Source organism: Arachis hypogaea, chromosome 5, assembly GCF_003086295.3.
Source record: "Arachis hypogaea cultivar Tifrunner chromosome 5, arahy.Tifrunner.gnm2.J5K5, whole genome shotgun sequence".
NCBI classification, from domain to species: domain Eukaryota; kingdom Viridiplantae; phylum Streptophyta; class Magnoliopsida; order Fabales; family Fabaceae; genus Arachis; species Arachis hypogaea.
The window spans coordinates 98,064,766-98,087,623 of record NC_092040.1 but is presented as its reverse complement, the minus strand read 5'-3'; the positions used below and the strand labels follow the sequence as shown (position 1 = coordinate 98,087,623).

At 33.5% G+C, this 22,858-nt stretch overlaps 2 protein-coding genes and 1 long non-coding RNA gene across 4 annotated transcripts; 1 reads left to right on the top strand and 2 right to left on the bottom strand.

Annotated features, from left to right (window-relative positions):
• Positions 1-602: 602 nt before the first annotated feature.
• Positions 603-7,493, bottom strand: LOC112802157 (uncharacterized). 2 transcript variants are annotated; one of them, XM_072237573.1, is made up of 7 exons: positions 6,978-7,460; positions 5,811-5,859; positions 5,332-5,586; positions 3,306-3,427; positions 2,644-2,928; positions 2,451-2,558; positions 603-1,309 (listed from the first exon to the last, which is right to left on the bottom strand). In XM_072237573.1, exons 5-7 carry the CDS (start codon positions 2,845-2,847, stop codon positions 734-736), a joined length of 888 nt encoding a protein of 295 aa, XP_072093674.1. In that variant the 5' UTR covers positions 2,848-2,928; positions 3,306-3,427; positions 5,332-5,586; positions 5,811-5,859; positions 6,978-7,460; the 3' UTR covers positions 603-733. The 2 variants fall into 2 exon arrangements, with proteins under 2 accessions (XP_072093674.1, XP_025701035.1); XM_025845250.3 differs by lacking the exon at positions 5,811-5,859 and having other exon boundaries at positions 6,978-7,493.
• Positions 1,379-1,845, top strand: LOC112802158 (uncharacterized). The gene is made up of 3 exons (XR_011882288.1): positions 1,379-1,499; positions 1,591-1,704; positions 1,790-1,845. It is a non-coding gene; the product is annotated as an uncharacterized lncRNA (long non-coding RNA).
• An 11,515-nt stretch (positions 7,494-19,008) lies between the features above and the next one.
• Positions 19,009-21,786, bottom strand: LOC112803835 (uncharacterized). The gene is made up of 3 exons (XM_025847293.1): positions 21,198-21,786; positions 19,916-20,908; positions 19,009-19,829 (listed from the first exon to the last, which is right to left on the bottom strand). Exons 1-3 carry the CDS (start codon positions 21,784-21,786, stop codon positions 19,009-19,011), a joined length of 2,403 nt encoding a protein of 800 aa, XP_025703078.1.
• Between the last annotated feature and the right edge of the window lie 1,072 nt (positions 21,787-22,858).

Here is a 22,858-nt window from a genome sequence, read left to right as displayed (position 1 = left end):
TTTTTAAAGAAATTAATAATGTAATGTTAGATTGAAGCAGCGATCACTACTAGAAAATGGCTTAATAAAGACAGATTTACAGACAGATTTGGTTTATATTACAGACGGATTTTTAGTTACCGACGGAATTACTGACGGATTTTGTCCCTCTGTAAAAGCCTCGTCGGAAATTAGTTACCGACGGATTTTTTTCTGTCGGAAAATTACCGACGGATTTTTACCAGTTACCGACGGATTTTCCCTCTGTAAATTTTCCCTCCATTTCCTGAAGAAGACGAACTTTCCGACGGATTTTCAGACGGATTTTCCGTCTGTAATTACAGACAGATTTTTCGACAGATTTTCCGTCGGTAATTACAGACAAATTTTCCGACGAATTTTCCCTCGGTAATCACAGACGAATTTTCCGACAGATTTTCTGTCTGTAAATTTTTTTAGATTACAGACAAAAAATCTGTCTGTAAATCTGTCAGTAAGATAAAATGAAATTTTTTTTAGATTTTTCATTGTAAAACAAACCTGTTTTATACAAAATAATATAAATTTAATAATTACAATTTTTTATCTAATTAGTATTCAAATATTTATAATATTACAAAAAATAAACAAATTCATCATATTATAAAGCTAAAAGAAAAGTATTATAAACAAGCAAGTCAATATAATTCAAAACATAAACAAAGTGTATTATCAACTATAATCCTCAGTATATTGTTCAACCATACTAAATTTATCAACTATAGTCCTCAGTGTCATCTTCATCCCCATCATCATCATAGTCTTCATCCGAAGAGATTGAAGGTGGCGGCGGTGGCGGTGGCGGTGGAGCAGTAGTGGAACTACTTGACGCTCTAACCTTCTTGTAATAGCTAACATAAGCCTCATTCCATCTCTTCTGTTTCAGCTTTTCCTTCTTGGCCTTTTCAATTGCCCGTTCTAACTTTTCTAACTTCTTTTGAGTCTTTTCCAAAGGAGCCAAGCGTGTATCTAACAACTTACTAATACGCTCATCTGTCTGTTGAGTAACACGTTGAAAAAGCTCTTCATTGAGATTATGAATCTGTTCTCGCAAATCAGGAACAGAATTTTGATTTGTAGATGCTCTTCCAGATACAGAGTTGGCAGAAGTGGTTCTAGACTTAATAGAGCTAGAAAAGAATGCTCCTTTTCCGTAAACTCGATTCTTCTTTTGCCCACCACACACTTCCTCCCAAATCAAGTCTTCATCAATTGGTGGTAGCTCCATTCCTTGTGCTTGAGCCTCAACATGTTGGGCCTGAACTTCTGCTAACTTTTTTATAAACTTCTCCTGTTGCAGAATGATTATTAGCAATGCTATTTAATTTGCATACTATATCAAGTTACGAAAATATTTATTAGGGAATCAAGATGGAATGGAACAGATGCAATCGGAGTTTATCTTACACCTATGATGTCACAAGCACTGTACCATATCACAAGTATCTTATTAACAAAGACTATAAAGTTTTGATTTACAGGTAAAATATATATTTACACAGTTATACATCGTACACATTGTTTATAGCTCTAATTAATTATTAAATTCACATCACCATGTGGAGTATACAGTGGAGATCATGATGCAGTTATTCCATATTTGGGTACAATGACATGGATAAAATCTCTGAATTTGTCGCTCAAACGAGACTGGTTACCGTGGTATGTAGGTGGACAAGTAGGAGGGTAAGTACACTTGATTATATTTACATCCTCTACTAATTAACAAGTATATAAAAACATAAACATAAACTAACATGTATTTCTGTAGATATACATTGCAGTATACACAGGGGAATTATAACCTAGTGTATGCAACTGTGAAGGCAAGATAAAACATTTAATTATATTTGACACACTGATTTAATTTCTTATGGAGAAATTAAAATAAATAATGTATTATAATATTATTAAACATACAGAAGATTTTCACAGTTCAAATCATCAAATGCATGGCAGAACAAAAATCAATTATAACAAGGTGAAACAAAATACAATGCTTGCTTTTTAAGAAACAAGAACTTTACTCCCCTAAAAAATTAGTTAAACTTATATTAGATGCTTTCTTAGGTTATCATCCATAAAACCACAAGTTAATCAATATGCCACAAACTCAGAAATCTAACAGAGCATGAGAAGTAGGTCCAAAACCAGCAAATACATATATTGTCGTATAGAATTAGACACATGTTTTTCAGATATGTAAATTAAAACACATGTTTCTTTGCTCAGATCTGGAAGAAATTAGAGTTTCATTTTGCTTGAAATGTTAAAAAACAAAGGTACTATAACTCTGGTTTTTGGATGTAATTCTGTTATAAAAACAAAATTAAAAAACACAACTACTACTACTAATAATAATAAGTAACAGAGAAGAAACTAAATAGTAGTAGTGAAAAATCTATCTACTTAATATTTATACTATATCTCACATGAGTGTCTTGAGAGCGTTTGTCCACCCATTTAGACTTGTCACTTTTAAGTGTGTGGGTTTCCTTGAAGACTTCCTCATGAGTTGGTGTACGGTCTAACTGCTTCTTCTATTTCACATAAACACAGAATAAAAAATTTTTATATAAATAAATGTCTATTAAATAAGATCTAAAGCCACTTAAATTATGTTACCATCCTCTCTATAGTTGAGCTCAGTGGAATAGAACCACCGCAATGGACAGAACCACCTAAGAGTGACGCTCGATTCTCCCTCGCTTTTTTCCTTATATTTTTCCATTTCTCATCCGTTTCCCAGTACTTTTCCAACAACTTTTTGTAAGCAGGAATTAGCCATTCGTGGGTTGTATCCACACCCTCACGGATATCCGACATCATTTGGCTAAATCGCTTACTTGTCCTATATTTGAAAGCCTTCCAAAAAAACTCCTCATCATCGTCATCAATAAGAAAATGGCTCTGCACATAAAAAAGATACTATAATATAAGATAAGACAAGAAAATAACACAGTATTAAGCTCTTTTTGGATACAAGAAAATAACTCCAGTTCATGATTCATTGTTACCTCTTTTTGGATCCTGTATGTTCCTATTTTAATTATGTAAGGAATTTATTCGAAAAATAAATAGAGAGTATATAACTATATATCATGGTATATCAACATGATTATTCAGAACTGATTGAAACAGGTAAACAAGTACCTCATTCCAAGATTATTTATTTGTTTATAAAATTTAATTTCTTATTATTAAATGTCCCAAAAATTGAAATAAAAGACCCAAGGCACACCCAATCCAATAGGGAATCCAAGTCCTTTGCAAAGTCAAGGGAGTACCAGTCAAGCAAATTTGGAATTATCAACTTGTTCCCCTTTGTGATGCCAACTGCCGCCTGTAAATACTCTCTCTTTGCTGCTTCTAACTCTTCATCAACTTTTGATGCTGTGTAAACCCTCACCTGAAGGAAGAAATTTGTTTTTTTTTTATTATACTACACGCCAAATGTCATATATGTAACAATTAATTAAAGACATATATGTAACAACAATTTAAACTGCACAGAATATTATAGGACTCTGACATATATTATAATCCTCACTTTCATGACCCTGCAATGAAAACTTTTTTGTACAAAACAAACAGCTCTATGATGAGCTAGCTGGCATTCATTCTCTACTCTCACTGACAAGTTTAATTTATCTAATTATCTAAATACAGTCCCAATCTTTGCTTCTCTTTAGATTAATGAAACATCAACCTAAATACAGAACTGGATTTTAAATTAGCCATGGAAAAATCCAGAACTGGGATTAGATTAGTCATGGATTAAACACAGTAGCAGTTGCACATTTTTTTAGATTATAAAACACATTTTTTTAGAGAGCAGTGATAATGGGTGTGGGACAGAGTTATGCTTTAAATATATTGAATTTTTAAGACAACTAGATTAAGTTACATGACAACTAAGACATACAAATTAAGAACAATATATGTAAAGAACAATATATAAGCTAAAATTAATTAAGAAACTTAAATTTCAGCTGATAGAATTCTAATAAAAAATAGAGTGCAGATAGAAGCCAGGACAGAGGAAATTTATCTCTCTGTCAACAGATTGATAGGAATATGTAACTGATGGATGTACCATAAAATTCACTATGCACTATGGCTATGGTCCATGGGAAAATAAAATGGGGTTAGAAGAATTTTTGTCAAAAAGAGAACTCATTTATGAGCTGCAGAATACAGACTGCAAAAAAGACTGTAGGGTCATATATTTGGCTTTCATGTAAACGTGTATAAAATATAAATAAATAGTTTCATTATTAATTTCTCTCATGTCATGTTTGTGAAAGAAAGAGGCACCAAATACTTGCATCTGAATTAGAGTACACTCTCTTATATACCAAAGTGGTTTGGAAACAAGACTCTTTTTAAATAGACGCAATGACTCAACATCTTAAAACAGGTAACTCTTTTGCTCTTTCTCTGTATCGCAAAGCCACTTCATCTTCTCCAACATCATATTCATTCTTACTTTTATTTTTCCAATTTTAAACTAATAGCTTATTCACCTATCAAGTTGATGGCAGGAGACAGTTTCCATGAGGACTCAACATCTTAAAGCAGGTAAAACATTGTTTTTTCTCATCTATATTTCATTCTAAACCTTACAAATCCTCATTCTGTGAGCTTTATTTTTCACTGCTCATTATGTCATTTGGGAAAAATATTAGTGACATGCTTTCTCACAATGACAATCCCCATGACATTCATTGAGTTCTATATAATAATAATAATGCAAAACAGGGCATCAAGGTAAAACCCCTTTCAACATGTTAATCCCAAAAGGCTAAAAAAATAAAAAGGCTAAAACCCCTTCCCATCATTAGAGTCATGGCTTTTAAGGACCCAGACATGGGGCTCTCTTCTTCAATATCCATCATTCCCCCAAGTTATCAAAGATATCAAATCCAACCATGCAAGCAAACAATTTTTACATGCACAAAAGAAAAACTAATATTCCAAGTTATAGATCTCGAATTTTACATGCACAAAAGAAAAACTAATATGAAGAAACAAAAACTTTATTTCTCAAATCATACATAGCTCTAACCATTTTAAGTAGCAATTGCCAACATGGAAAACTTCACAGAAAGATTTTGAACATAAAAGAAAAGAACGTGTCTGTTTTATGCAGCATACTAAAAAATAACACAGAATTCGCTAAGTAATTCTTTAACCAAATTTTAAAATCAAAGAAGGAGGAGGAGGAGGAGATGGCATAACGTCCAAACTTATTTTAGAGATTGAGTTGATAAAATCATAAAATTGCATAGTGATTCAGATCTGAATACTTACGTGGATGCCAAGCTGAAACACAGTGTCGCAGATTCACTGTTCTGGCTCTTTGAACAAATAAATAAAGAAAACATTTAAGTACACACCATCAGTTGCTTGAATCCTTTCATGTGGGGTTGCATTTGATGGAAGTTCTTTCTTGTATACAGCAAATGTGAGGATAATGCCTAGACGATTTGTTTTGAGCAGCCTGAAGGGAGCAGTTAAGACTCCTTTGCCTGACTCTCTTGCACGCAACACGTTTTCCCGGTCTTCCTGTAGATGAACAAGTGAATAACTTCAAATTTGGTAGCCATATATCGAAAACATCAAACGTGAACAATCACTAACAGTTAAGCATTCTGATGTCCACAAAGTTATACTATTCAATTCTCTATACTCCATAAGGTATCAACTCATGCAGATGAAAGAATAGGGAGAGAAAGAGAATTGAAAAAGTATCAATGTTGGAACATAAATAGTTTTGGGAATAAGCTAACAAGTGTTTAAGACCCCATAGAAGCCTTTAAAGCGAAACCTTGACTTCTCCTGCAAACATTAGAGCGAGACGTATGAAATCACATGGAAAAAAAGAAGACAAAACAAAGTTTCATTGGCTTTCATGACAATAATATTAACTTAGTAAGTATGTTGTTCTTAGTTCAAATAAATATAGCTACAAAAACACAGCAAATCAGTCTAGTATAGATTTAGCTACCATAACTGTGATTCCCAAATATCAAATATCAGCCTATAGAATAGTGTGATTAGATAAGTTATGAAACAAGAAAAGATTGAAATATTCAACCAACCAAAATGAAATGGCCAGAGATTAGAATACTAGTATAGATTTAGCTACCATGACTGCGATTGCCAATGATCAAATATCAGCCTATAGATTAGTATGATTAGATAATTCATGAAACAAGAAAAGATTGAAATATTCAAGTAACCAAAATGAAATGGCCTGAGATTAGAGTCAAACTGCATAGCCATATCCAAATTGTGAAAGGTTATTGTTTTAGTTTAGAAAACTAAATACTTCTATGATAAACCTTGGATGTAAATTCTTTTTCCTTTTTGGTTTAGAAGAAAACTAGAAATCCAAACAATAAAAAATGATCCTAAATGAGTCCTTCATTTTCTAATATGTTCTTCAAGTAATTATTTGCTATACTATAACATGGAAGTTCTTTCTTGTATACAGCAAAACGAATCAGTAAAGGAAAGAAATATAAATCAATTGAAGAAAAAAGAGTCTCTAAAATCCAAAGCATGCAGTTTTTCAACAGAAGAATTCCACTTTATTTATAACAGATTCATGATAAAAGATATTATAGCATCTCAATTGGCCCAAAAAACTCAATAGCTTATGGTAGTTTCATAAACACCTAACAGTTAAACATATGATTGATCTTCAGTAAGCTTTAATTCTTTTAATTTCTTGTCTGGAGATGTCTCACCAACACTTTATTCAGTTTTTTAATCTATTTTTCCACTAATCATAAATGTTACAACACTAAGAACCTTAACATTGAGCAAAATCCCTCAAAAAAAATGTTGAACATAACAATAACAACACAATAAGAAAACTCATCAGAAGAAACACCAAGAACAAAAACAAAAAATAAAAACTAAGAAATAGGAAAAAATATCTCAAATCTTACCTCAGAAATAAAGGAAAAATGGCGTATGGAGGAGGTGTGGAAGGAGGGGCACAATGTGATTGTCGACGACCTCGGTTCGTGGCTCAATGATGGAACTCAATGATGGTTCGTATGGTCCGTTGCTATTTGGCTGCAGAACCACCGCAATCTACTGAGGAACATGCGACACCTCGGTTCGTGGCTCTTCAGATCTACTTCCAATGGAGGAGTGAAGGAACGGTCATGACTCGTGAATGAAAGCGAGGAGGAAGGGCAGTGGCAGAAACACAACGGCGACACAGAGAGAGAAGGAGAGCGCTCGAACAGAGGAGAAGGCTGTGGGGTTGCGAGGCTGTGGGGTTGCGGAGAGCTGCGATGGCTGATGCGGGGGCTGCGTGGCTGCAGCGGCGGTGGCAGAGACTGCGGTGGCTGCAGCGGCGAAGAGTTTAAGGGGGATTAGGGTTCCGAGAGTTTAAGGAAGAGTTTAAGGAAAAATGGTTATGCAGAGTGTGAATGGAGTGTTTAAGGGATTAGGGTTCTCAATGTTTCCGACGGAAAATTTAAATTACAGACGGATTTTCCGTCTGTAATAATTTAGTAAAAACGCAGCGTTTTGTCTATTTAATTACAGACGGATTTTCCGTCTGTAACTATTTTTTACTGAAAAAAATTAATTTTTCCGACAGAATTATAGACGGATTCTCTTTTCCGTCTGTAATTTATGCTAATCTATTTTTTTTGTTTTTCGACAGAAAAATCCCTCTGAAATTTTGTCTGTATTTCAGTGGGATAAAATCCGTCGGAAATATCCGTCTGTAATAACTAATTTTCTAGTAGTGGATTGAAAATTCTTTTCTCAAATTTAAGAACTTCAAAACCCTAATAATATTAAAGATAATTAAGGAGAAATCTGTGATGCTTATAAAATTTTTGTCTAAATTATCTAAAGATAACAAAAAAGATATAATCTATATTTTTATTTTTAAATAGAATTTTATTAAGTAGACAATAATTTTTATAAATAATGTGAATAATAAATTTTAAAATTGATCAAATAAAATAAAAATACATTATACTCTTAAATTACTCACTTAAATCTTAATATTAAAATAATCATTTATACATTTAATGAATTGAACATACAATATATCTATTGTTCATATTATTTAATATTTTTATTGTCTATAACCGATAATTAATTAAGTGCAAGTGGATTGCAGTCAATTTCTTATCACAATAATGAAGCACGATTGGGTAATCGTATATATGAAAATGAAGTAATGAATTACGTGCAATTGGACGTAAAGTCCAAGAGTAGGTATAGCAAAAATTAACTTTGACCCAAGATATTAGGCAGTAAAGAAGGATCAGGATGTTAGACCTCACAAGCTGCCATTTACTGTTGGTATAAATATATAGTAAATTATATGGTAAAAATATAAGTTTACAGATTTTTTTTATATAGGATGAAAGAGAGATTAAAAAAAGGTAAGACTCACATTTTGAATAATAATAAAATAATAAAAAATAACTATAAAAAGAATTTATTTTTTCTCTCTATACTATTTTAATCTGTATAGTAGAGTATTCTTATATATATTTAGGATAAAGTTATTTTTATCTTATATTTTTTAAAATAATTAAAAATAATTCAAACGTTTAACTATATTAATTTTATTTTAAATATTAGAAATAAATTTTGATTTTATTTCAACATTTTAACTCTGTTAAATAGACCAATTATTGAAGACAAGAATAATTGCATTTTTTTGGGGTAATTTTAAACTATGTTTATCATAGAAGTTATTGCAAATGAAAGAAAATAAAACTTATTTCAAATATTAAGAGGAAATTGATATTTTTCATTTTCTTTTCAACTAACACAAGCTAAGAATGAATATTTAATTTCTAAATATTGCAAGTAAGCTTAGTTTACTTTAGGTTTGGACAGTGGACATCACTTAGAGCTGAATTTATTGCCTGATTTGTGCATTTAACATGTTTAAAGACCCGGGACAGATTCCTCTACTTGTAAACATTCATGGACTATTTTGTGTAATAAACTAATAACGTTTTTGACTCTCTAGCGAATTTAAAGAATGACATAAATATACAGGTTAACTAAATATTATTATATACTAAGTTGATTTTACTATCTAAACTAATTAATTAGGACCGCACATGTTACAATAGATTTTTAAGGAAAAATGAGAATAGGTATGATAGGGGTGCATAAGATCTGGTCTGGCCCGAAGATTCGGACTGGGCCGATGACTTTAGGACTAATTGGCCTAGTTTTGTTATGGCTTGATCAGACTCAAAATTTCAATAGATGATTCCGGTTATTTATTAAATCGGGTTCGGACCAAGTTTCGGGTCACTCGGCCCGTTGGACCCGTGCGTGCAGTAAGAAAAAATAAAAAAATATGCATTATGTTTTATTGTTTCTTGGCTTTGTGTTTAATGTTCACAATTTCATTCTTCAAGACTCAGACTTCACATTTCACAGCCCAATAGCCCACAATATTCAGAGGTTAGGACACACTGCACAACATACAACACACTCTCTCAGTCTCTCTCACTCAAACTTGTTTCCCACTTCCCCTGAGGCGCAGCGCCGTAGCCCCAAGCCCCCAACGGCCAACGGAGAGCTTTCTTTTTCTCCACCAAGTCTGATCAACCACCACAACTGATGACCGTCAAACACCACGCGCACTAGTAACTCACCTTTAATCATCTCTTAGAGACTTAGAGTTCTCACCAACGCAATGTTCATCGCAAGATGTAGAGCAGGTAATTTATTTTTGCTAAAAACTATTGATTTTCATTTTTTCTTGCAACTACTGGCCTATTGAGTGCTAATTATTTCACCTATTTTGTTTGTTTTGTTAATTTTTGGAAAGAACTAATGAAATCGTTGATATTTTTCTTGCTATAATTGGTTTAATTTTGAGAAAAACTAATAAAATTGATTTTTTTGTGTTTAATTTTCTGGTTTGTATTTTGAATACTTCAATAATGAGAGTTACGGGTTAGATGAAAGTAGAAAGAAGTTATTGATTAGAGATAGGAATTAACAATTGAGAAGAATTGGGAGTAGGAATAATAATTTGCAATTATAATTATTGGCTGCCTTAGCAAATTCTTGGAAGTAGGAAGTAGGAACAATAATTTTAGTTTTATAATTTGCACCGCTAATAATTGTAATTGATCTCTTCTACTTAAAATTTGATTGTTATTTAAAAATTGAATTTTCTGGTTTGTGCACTACTGGACTTTATGTTATTGTGTAATAATGCTTTGGTGAGTATTGAGTAATGCTTTGGTTTGATCTCTCGCTAATAATTCTTTGGTGAGTATTGAGTAATGTTAGCTGTTCTGCCTCTATCCTTACGTGCATTTTAACCTACCTTCAATTATTATTTATAGTTTTATGCCTTATTTCACTTAAGTTTTACAATAATAAAAATGAGATCGACATACTTATGAATCTTTCTTATTTGTTTTGTTTTTCTTTTTTGGATTAGTAAATTAAACATTTAATTCTTTTTGCATTTGTTATTATTAAATGATGAGATTGAACAGTAAATACTTGTTTAAGTATGCTCAGTTTTATTTATATATATTGAATTTATGATAAGTTATTTAAGTATGTTTAGTTTTTTTTGGATATATTGTTATATGAATCTTTTTTATGTTTAGATAAACATAAATGGAAGGAGGAGATCCTAGTTCTATTGCAGTCCAAAATAATGAGGACAACAAAGCTATGGACATAGAGCATGAGGTTGCTGCTGTCGAGGAACAGCAGGCTAACGAGGGACAGCAGGCTACTCGCAAGAGAAAAAAGTCTTATGTTTGGACGCATTTTAAACAGCTTCCATTTAGCGAGACCAATAGAGAGCACAAGGCCAAATGTAATCACTGTCGAAAAGTATATATATGTCATCCAACTAGACACGGCACAAATTCTTTGAATAAACACTTAAAAATTTCTCACAAGTTGATATGTACAAAAGCAGGTAAAAATGGGACATTTCATGGTTATATGCCTAAGGTTGGTGAAAAAGGTGAAGCCGGCAAAACTTTCAAAGTCAATGGCTATAGCTTGGAAGATTGTAGGAAGACAATGGCTGAGTTTATTATCCTTGATGAACACCCTTTTAAAGTGGTCGAAGGGATTGAGTTTCGCAAAATGATTAATCGATTTGAGCCAAGATTCACTGTACCATCCAGGATGACAATGTCAAGAAATTGCTTTCAACGTTATTTAGATGAGAAAAAACTTAAAGCTTGGTTGGCAAAGTCATGTGCTCGAGTTTGTTGGACATCAAATCAAAATTTTAGCTAATGCAGATAGCAAATCAGATGTTGAGAAATATTTGGCCGAAGATCCTGTGGACGTCAAAGATGAGAATTTTGATATATTGGTTTGGTGGAAATTAAATGGATCAAAATATAGAATTCTTTTTCCCATAGCCCGTGAGGTCTTTGATATTCCAGTTTCAACTGTTGCATCTAAATCATGCTTTAGTACTTGTGGGCGTGTGGTTGATCATTATCGTAGCTCTTTGTCACCAAAAATGGCAGAAGCTTTAATCTCCACTCAAAGTTGGTTGTATCCTTCTAAGCAGTATTTGAAGAACTTGAATTTGATCAATTTGACAGTAGTGACAAGATTGTTAATGGTATATTTACTTTATGATGTCTTTACTTTTTTTTATTATTTAATTTAATTCATATGATAATTTTGAGAGACTAATTTTTATGTTTTGCAGATGTTACTAACACATCCATAGAATAAGAATTAAGTTCACAACTTTGAGAGCAAGTTATGAATCAAATGAATTTTATTCTGTAGTTGTTTGCTACTTAATAGTTTGTTGTTATTGGTTGGTATAACACTATAAATTATTATTATTATGTTAATCTTGTGTTGGTTGTTAACTTTGTTTTAATTGTCTTTTGAACTTTGAATGTTTAGTGTGTAATGGACAAATTATTATTATGAACCTTTAAATTATTATTATTAAATTTTAAATTATTATTATGTGAATGTTACAATGTTATGGAATAATTATTTTTCAAAATTTAGAGGTTCAAAACATGTAGAATATAATTTTTGGTGATGTCGTGATAAAGTTGATCAAGATCCGAGTTTCACCTGGTCTAGACCCGGCTTAAGTGTGGCCCAAAAGTAACACGATTTCATCGGATTTAAGGTCGAGTAAGGGTCTCATAAACAGACCCGATCATTATTTAGGGTCGGGTTCGGGTCACGACAAACCCGACTTCACCCGGCCCCATGTACACTCCTAAGGTATGATGTACTGCAACCCCATTGTTATTAAGGTTTTCCCATAAAAATGAGTAGGAAAGGGAAGAAATAAATTCTCTCAATTTTTTTTAATGATTGAGAAAGTAAAGTGTGATTTCTTATCATTAATTTCGTAAGTGAGATTAAGAATAAATATGAAAAAAAGAGTAATGAAAGGTTAAAGATCATATTTTACACTGTCAATTTTTTTTAACAATTAAAAGGACCCATTTCTAAAAATGAAGGGTGCCGAGTGTGCATGATTGGATTCTCTGTTAAAATATATAGATCTGCTTCAAGAGTTGCACTTAATAGTTAATATAGGAAAAATTTTAAGTATATTGAGAATATTGGTGTTCTAATTATTTTAACCGTTAATTTTAATTAATATATATTATATATATTTTTTATGAAAAAGTCTGGAGGCTAGCAATTTTTGTATTTTGTGGCCAGCACTTAACTATCAAAAGAAAAGTGAGTGATTTCTCACTATTAGATGTAATCTCATACCATTAAAAGGAAAAAATTTGGTAACCAAAATTTTTCAGCCATAATTAGCCAAAATTTCCTATATTTTACTTCATTTATATAACTTAATAACAGTTTTATTTCTTATTCCACTCTCTTATCATTCTACTTATCACCGTTCTTACCAAATCTACTTATTAATGATATTAATTATAAAATCATATCCTTTTTATTAGGCACTATTGTAATCAATACTTAATATTTTTTTAGAATTTAATTTTTATATATAAAAATACAATAAAAATTAATAATAATTATATTTAAAAACGGTAATTATAATATCAATTACATTAAATAATTGTAATTGACTTTAATTTTTATTTCCTTTAATTCATTTATTACCATTTCAGGAATTAGAGAACGTGAAGGCCTTGTTTAATATCTTTATCATTGTTACAAGGATCATGAATTGTAGGTCGTATAGGTTAGAAGTTAACAAACACAATTTTAGTTCAATTACAAGCATAATTGGAATAGTCCAAGGAAATTTACAAAAAATCGCTTTTATCATTGCAAATAGTATGACATTTGAAATCGACCTTAACACGGTACTTATATCAGAAGGAACTGAAGAATAATTTGAATAGCAGACAGACTCACTTAATGAAATTGTTGTCAGTCAACCAATTTTCGAAAATATAACCACATTAGTTTTGATGAGGTATGGTAATAAACTGATATATTTTTTTGTGTTTTTATGTGCATTTATAATTATACTGTACTAACTAAGTTCATACACATAACATTCATAAGTTCATATACATAACATCTATAATTACATACAACTAACATCTAAAAGTTAAATTCATGTTTATTAGATATTACATCTATACACATGTCATTTTTTAGTTATTGCATAAGTAACTATCAAGTTACTACAAATGTTTAAATTTTATCATAATTGAATTTAAAAAATGTCAAATTCTTAAACTAATTTATTTAATCGATAAATTTACTCATAACATCCATAAATTTATACACATAACATCCATAATTTCATATTAATAACATCCATAATTTTGTGCACATAATATTCATAATTTTATACTTATGATGTCTATAATTAATAATTTTTTATAATTAATATTACCAAATTTTAAACTATGCGTCTTATTGTATTTTTCAAATTATCTCATATGCACTAATAAATCATAATTTTAATTATTAATATTTGTTATTTAATATTCATATGTATGTTTATTTATTGATTTTAATATAACAAGTTAATAATTATTTCTAAAAGTTTATTTTTAATTTTTGTTTATATTTTATTTTTTAATTTTTAATAGTCTATATGTAAAATATGAATTGTATAGTAAAAGTTGTTAAAATTTTTTAATTTAACCTCCATAATTTCTGCAGAGAAATTGCATTTTAATGAGTAATAATGTGATTGGGGATGTTAGGAATCTGATTTGAGAGAAACTGAAACTAATTTTAGAAAGAACATTAATGACTCTAACCACGCAGAATAAATATGAATGATAAGGAGAGTGGATGATAAGAAGGTATATATCACTTGCTCATCAAGAGAATGAGAATTTTTTCGTAATATTTCTATATTGTAATTACTCTTTGGCTACCTAGCACTACCCCCATTAAAAATACTATTGATGGCCAATTGATGGTTACAAAATATAAAAATTTCTAACTCCTTAACACTTCTATTTTTTATTCTAGATTAAGTGCATGTTTGGGTGCCATTATTTTGTTAAAAAAGATCTTTTTTCAATGAAAAAAGATCTTTTTTTATTTTTTAACGTGTTTGGCAAATTTCTAGTAGTAAAAGTAAAAGTACTAGTAAAATAAAAAAAAGATCTTTTTTGAGAAGCTATAATTTACATCTTTTTTTAAAAGATCTTTTTTCCTTAAAAAAAAAAGATGTTTTTCGAATTTTTTAATTTTGATATGGGGATGGCGTTGGTGTTTTTCAACGTTATGGGGGGTTTGGGGTGTTTGACGGAGATGTGACGGCGCAGCTAAAGAAATCGGTGGCACCGATTGGGGGGAAGGAAATCGGTGGGACCGATTTCTGGGAACGGGAGGTGCTGAAATCGGTGGCACCGATTGGTGACCCGTTGCCACATGTCGCGCATGCAGCTGGCTCCGGTGGTGGCCCGTGACCCTAATCTCTATTTCCCCTACCGTATACCCCTCTCTCTTTCACTCTCCAACACTCTCTCTTTCACTCTCAACTTTTCCTTTCTACTTCCTCTCAACCCCACTCCTTCACCATTGTTGGACCACCACAGATCAGGGATAGAAAAAAAATGCCAAAAAAAAGGAAAACTAAGGAAGTAAATCAACCGGAGCTTCATATTGTTAATTATCTTGGAGATCCAAATCATGTAAGTTTTTTTTCATAATTTTATTTAATGATAATGATAGTGATAATTTTAGATTTTATTAACAGTATATATTATAATGACAATAAGTAGAAATTAGAAATTAAACATATATGTATGTATTTTATTATTAGGTGGTTAGAAATAGAAATAAAAATAGGAATAAACCTTGTATGTATGTATGTATGTATAGAGATGAGATGCATGTTTGTTTGTTGAGATGAATGTTTGTTTGTTTGTACGGGTGATGAAGATGAAGCTCTCTGGGTAATGTATATTATTTAAAAAAAAGAAAAAAAATATTTGAAAAAATAGTACATTAAAAAAAAAGAAAGGAAAATCTGTACCTAATAAATTGGAATAGGAAGATATTAATATATTGTTGTTGTTATTGTCAGTGTTAGTAATTGAATTTAATTAATTATTACGATTAATAATGAAAATTTTATTAGTTATTTTATTTATGATCGTTAATTATTATGATTAATAATAAAATTAGTATATATACTGTTTGAATAATAATAATAATAATAAATTAGTATGTTGTTTGGTTTATATAAATAATAATAATAATAAATAATAATAATAGAAAAATTAGTATGTATGTTATTTGAATAATAATAATAATAATAATAATAATAATAAAAATTAGTATGGTACGTTTTATACGAATAATAATAATAATAACAATAATAATAATCATAATAATAGAGAAATTAGTATGCTGTTTGAATATAATAATAATAATGATAATAATAATAATAATAATAATAATAATAATAATAATAAAAAATTTGGTATGGTTTTTTTTTATACGAATAATAATAATAATAATAATAATAATAATCATAATAATAGAGAAATTAGTATGTATGTATGCTGTTTGAATAATAATAATAATAATAATAATAATAATAATAATAATAATAATAATCAGAAATTAGTATGCTGTTTTTTTGTTTGAATTGGTATTATGCTGGGAATTAGTTTTAATGGACATGTTAAGTATACTTGTGTTATTGAATAATATAGTTATGTTATATTTGTTCTTATACTGGAAAATGTGGTATTGTAGGCTTCAAGGATGTTGATGTGCGATCATTTACACCCGCCGGATCCATATAACCAAATTGTTGAGGCATAGTTACGCGGGACTGGATTTTATTATGTATCCCAAATTGGAGTTATTAAAGGCCAGTCAGCAATGATTAATGCTCTGATTGAGAGATGGCGGCCCGAGACTCATACTTTCCATTTTCCGGTTGGTGAGTGTGCCGTGACCTTGGAGGATGTGGCGGTAATTCTCGGTCTGCCAACAAATGGTCTTCCGGTTACAGGTCCGACCATGAGTAGCTTTGAGGCATTGGAAGCCGAGTGCTTGCACCACTTTGGAGTTGCACCCAGCAAAAATGAATGTAGAGGGAGCTTTATAAAATTAACGTGGTTTAGGGGTGTGAGAGATCGTATAGTGTTGAATGATGATGTGCACATGCAGATGTATGTAAAGTGTCACATAATGTTGTTATTTGGGAAAGTTCTATTTGCAGATAAGTCGGGTGCAGGGGTGCACTGGAAATTTTTACCGTTGCTCCGCAACTTCGGCCAGATCATACAGTTTAGTTGGGGTTCGGCATGCCTGGCACACTTGTATAGATCATTGTGCAGGGCAACTCGTGTCGACTGCAAGGAGATGGACGGTCCACTGACACTGTTGGTCAGTTGGGCTTGGATCCGGCTACCATTTCTAGCGCCGATTCCTGGCAATCCCCGAGTGTTTCCAATTGCAAACAGGTAATTTTGATTAAAGTATGCATTGAAATAATTGATATAAATTGTATTTTGTTTATGGTAAGATAAGTTAACAAATGGATTGTCCGTCTGCAGGTGGCATAACTGGGACCGTCAAAACTATGCCTACCGATATAAAATGCTTGCCTACTACAGGAGGTTGTTGGATGATCTAGAAGAAGAACAGGTATTGTGTAAAATACAAGTACCTTATGTAAATTCTTAAGTGAAGTAATTGTTGTGTAATCATCTTACTGGGAGAATTGTCCAGTTTGTTTGGCAGGCTTATGGCATTGGATACATCGACCCAGACGTAATTCCCTTAGCCATCTGTCATAATTCGATGGTGTGGAGTGCCACAGTGCCACTTATATCTTTTGAATGCATCGAGTGGCATGCAACTGATAGAGTCAGGAGGCAATTTGGTTTGACACAGGGTGTTCCTAGTGAAGTGCAGGATCTAGGTGCATCACATGGGGAAGTTCTAACTGGGCCTAAGAATCAAGATTGGGCCAATACCCACTCGCGTTGGGTGATGCAATGGACCAATCGATATAGTCACATTCTATCTAAAGACTTGGAGCATTTACATTATCCGTTAGAAATTTACATGCATTGGTACCGAGAGGAATATGGTGACCACTTGCAATTGTCGAACCTTGTTTTTGAAGAGAATCCAGAAGGTCCTCCACCACCACCACCACCACCACCACCGCCACCGGCACCAGAACCGGAACCGGAACCGGTTGCCGTACCTCCACCACCACCGCCACCGGAACCGCAACATCAGGGGGTTGAGTATTTTGCACCATATGTTCCTTACACGCATCCGTCTGATTATTACTCAGCGTCAGTCCCGTCACACCATCAGTTTTGGGGTGGTCCACATTCTGAGTATGGAGAGCAACCTTCATTCAGTCAGCTACTTGGTTTGATGGCATCGGGGTCGCACCAGTCACATTCAGGTAATTATATTGACATTCCCACCGACCATCAGGCACATTTTGGTGGTATTACTCCAGCTAGGAGGTCATTGGATTTGGGATATCGGGGTCGCACTTCATCTGATAATTCTGGTGCCAGAATGTCGGTTGACTCGAGCAGAAGTAATGAAGCGGCGGGAGGGATCATACAAAGTGGAAATCCTAGACGTATTCCGATGACTCTGATTCATGAGAGTCATAGAGCAGTTCATCAGGATGAGGTTGAGGATGAGTCTGAGGATGAGGGTGATGATGAGGATGAGTCTGAGGATGAGGGTGATGACGCTGATGAGTCTGAGGATGAGGGTGGTGATGAGGATGACGATCCTGCTGACGAAGATACAGCACCTAGTGCAGGTAAAACATAATGTTAGTAATGATTTGTATTTATATTTGTAATTGTATTTGTATTTATATTTGTATTTGTATTTGTATTTGTATTCATATTTGTATTTGTATTTATATTTGTATTCATGGTGAACTTGTATTTATATTTATATTTATATTTATATTTGTATTTGTATTTGTTGTGTTTACATAGGTACGGCCACAAGTGAAAAAGGTAAAGGTTACAACCTTAGAGCTGATCCTCCACGTCGGAGTGCAAATCGGTATACACCATCCGCCTTTAACAGGGTTGCAAAGAAGTGCAAAAAGTTATACAAAGATATGAAGTGGGCACCGAGGAAGTGAAGTTGTAACTAGTTAATTATTGAGAATGTTACCTAGGTTCTTACTACTATTTAAGAAATAATGTGTACTATTGACTTATTGAGTATGTTAACTAGGATTTTATTGTTAACTAGGTTGTTATTGGTATCTACTTATTGATTATGTAGACTACATTGGTATTGTTGCCTATGTTAATTTCGTTATTAGTATTTACTTATTGAGTATGTTAACTAGTTTGTTATTGTTGACTATGTTAACTAGTATTTACTTCTTGCGTATCTTCTATCGTGTATGTTAATCAGGTTTGAAATGAATATAAGCACTGGTTGGTCAATTCAAATGTCAATGACGTACATAAATGAAATGTAAAAAAGGTAACTACTAAAATCCAAACGAAATGTAAAAAAAGGTAACTACTACTATTCGGTTGGACCTCCACTCCCACCACCACTTTGACGACATCTACTGCGACTATGGCCCTCGGCACCGCATTGCTTGCATCGCCTCGGGCGACGCAACATACGAGTGTCCATCTCATTCAAGAAGCGGGTCATCTTCGGCCTGCCCTTGGCTACCCGTCTGAGGAACGGGTTTCCAACGAATCTAGGTCCATGATAAGCAGGCCACGTTGCCGGATTTCCCAGTGGTCGAAACCTAGCCCTGTATACTCTTCGAATTTGGTCCATCTTGTAAACGTCATTAACGTACACTTTCCAATCCAGCCTCTGATTTGCGCAACACGCAAACACGTGCCTACACGGAATTCGGTCAACCTGGAATTCACCACAGTCAGACCGATAGTGGCGCAGGTCAACTGCATACTGAACCCCACTAGGCATCTCGCGTACTTCGAAGACTTCATTTTCTCTATCAAAACAGCTAACCTGTATGTTACATGATGCTCGTTGATTTGCATTCAGCTTGGTTGTCACCGTCTCAGAGAATACAAGTCCAGCACTGATTCGGGCTTCAGCCTCAGCTATTTTCCTAGTGAACAACTCATTCAGCCTGTAAAATGTCGCCTTAACAAGTGCAGTGACTGGGAGATTGCGTGCACCCTTTAAGACGGAGTTGATACATTCCACAAGATTGGTGGTCATATGACCCCATCGGTAACCACCATCAAATGCCAAAGCATACTGCTCACGAGGGATCCGATCAAGCCAATTGGTGTAAGCCTCACCCCGTTCCTTTAATCGTTCATAGCGCATCTGGTACTCCCTGGTCGTCCTTGAATATCCTATGAAAAACATTCAGTCAACTATGAACACCAGTCTATTTGATCGTGCTTACAATAAATTAAAAGTTCATTGTATACAAACTTACCAATGTTGACGATAAGCTTCTGCAGGTAAGGTGCTTTGAACTTCCTCAAGAAGTTGGACTCAATATGCCTGATACAAAACATATGGAAAGCTCTTGGAGGAGACCACGCCCCATTACTTCGTTCAATAGCTGACCTAATCGAATCGTGTCGATCGGAGATTAGTCCGACACCATCACGGGTCACCACATGTTGACGCAGGTTGCTCAGAAAAAAGTGCCATGCATCAGAAGTCTCTCCCTCCACTATGGCAAATGCAATAGGCACGATGTTGTTATTACCATCTTGTGACACTGCAACCAATAAACAACCCTTGTATTTTCCATACAAATGAGTCCCGTCCACCTGCACCACTGGCTTGCAGTGTCTGAAGGCCCTTATCCAGGGGTAATAACTCCAGAAGACTCTATGTAGAACACGTATATCAGGAACCAAATCATCCCCCTGGTAAGCTGGCATTGTTTCAAAGTGAACCACTGCTGATGGCTCTTTGTGGCACATGGCCTCAAACCATATCGGCAAAGCTTCATACGATGCTTCCCAACTTCCAAAAATTGATTCAACCGCCTGCTGCTTTGCTAACCAAGCCTTGCGATAACTGATGGTGTAGTTAAACTTTGACTGGATATCAGCAATTACTGATTTCACCTTTATAGATGGGTCAACCTCTACCAACGGCTTTATTGCTTCTGCAACTGTCTTGGAATCCAGCTTCGAATGGTCTTGAGAAATAGTAGACCTGGTACAGGTATGACTTCCATTGTACCTCCTTATCTCCCAACAGTACTTCTTCTGCATTTTGGTTACCCGGATCAACCAGTCACAACCATTCCCATATTCTATACATTTGGCATAGAATGTCGTCGGTTCCGACTCATATACCCGATAGTCCACACCTCTCCGGATGGTATAATCTTTCATTGCCTTGATTACTGCCTCCCTTGAGCTGAATTCCATCCCCACTGTGAACTCACTATCCGCCACAACAGGAGGGGCTACATACATCAAAAGTAACAAATGCTTCATTATGTACTCAGTAAGAAGTCCTTCATTACAACTCAATTAATAAACATACTTTACTAGGTAAGATCGTTATAGTCTTATTTTTCTATATTCCATCTAAGTAAACAACAATTAAAATATCATTCACAACAAATAATTATTAATTAATAAAAAAATCAAACGCTATGCTCACAAATGCCTGGTCACATATCACATACATTACTCATCTGACTTATCGATCTGCTACTTCAGAGATTCACGTAGCTAGCTAGGTTTACGCACCTGTATTCATATATTGCGTAAACTCCGGTGCGTGCATAGCCCCCAAATCCAACGACCGCATGAAAGAAGGCTCCTGAAACGGATGCGGGTTTGCTAGTGCATTTGCAACTTCCGCCACATCTGCGTTCATGGCGCCAACAGCTTCTTCTTCGTCCTCACCTGGACCGACGATCTCATAGTTACTTTCAAATTCATCTTCGCTTTCACTATTATAATCTTCCAACTCAATGTTACGGTCTGCTTCAGATTGCTCAAACTCAATATATAACTCGATGCACGATATTCGGTGGCGATTTTCCATGTACATTGAAAACATTTCCTGCATACTCGCTTCGTCCATCACATACTTGGTTTGAAATTGAACAAACCCGCCAAACACAGGTAAAGGATACCTGTACAAAATACACGATATTCTCCTACATCTTTGCGTGCCTATCTTCTCACAAATCACACCTTTCAACTCCTCAAATGACAATGTGAACGGAATAACAACATCTAATGGATTTTCACACACAAATTGAACTCCCTCATATGTTTGTAATAAGATCTGTCCGTAGTAATAAATCTTCAATACAACTCTATCATCCATATCACTATCTATTCCCAGCCTCACAGAAATTTTTTTATAAAAATGAAAGAGAAGAATCAGAGAAGAGAAGAGAAGAGAGGAGAAGAGGATGAACATTAGCGAACGAGGAAGAAATGGGGCTTCTGTGATACCACTATCCGCTTTTTGTGTTGACTAAGGGCAAATCGGAGGAACCGACCGCTGCACACCCAAATCGGTGGGACCGATTGGTGAACCCGGATTAAAATAAAATTAGACCACACACAAATCGGTGGCACCGATTTCATACCCAACAGCCTCCTCCTTCCACAAATCGGTCCCACCGATTTCACCCCTCACTCACACAAATCGGTGGTACCGATTTCTCTTACTTCAAATCGGTGCCACCGATTTCTTCCCCCTAAATTCCAAAAACGCAGCGCCGTCATAACAGTGTAAATCACCCATAATCATCATATTCCAGCATAACTCACACCCCAATATCATATCTAAAAAAATGAGCCATGTTTTTCATGTAATAAATAAACAAAAAAGTACTTTTATATTGTTATACCCAAACATAATTGATAGATAAAAAGACCTTTTTACATGAGATATCCAAACATAAAATTACTTTTACTTCTCTATAAGATCTTTTAAAAAAAGATAACTCGAAAAAAGATCTTTTCTTAGAAGCTCACCCAAACAAACTCTAACAGTTAAAATAACTGAAACACCATTATTTTCTATACACTTAAAACTCTTCTGTTAATATAATATGGCTGCTATAGATTCATCTTTGTTTAGTCCAATAATAAGAGCCCAATGAATATAATACTCATTCTGTTTTAAAACAATTGTTGTTTTAATTATATATATATATATATATATATATATATATATATATATATATATATATATATATATATATATAATTGACAACTACATTGCATAATTTCAAACATCCCTGTGGAATTAGATTCTGAAATGATTCTGGGCTACAAAGCATGCCCAACTCCCGAGGCTTAGTAAAGCTTCGATTACAAATGAGATGCATGTTTATAGGCTAACTGTCAAATAATATGAATAACTGAAATTAAAGTAAAAAAGTGTA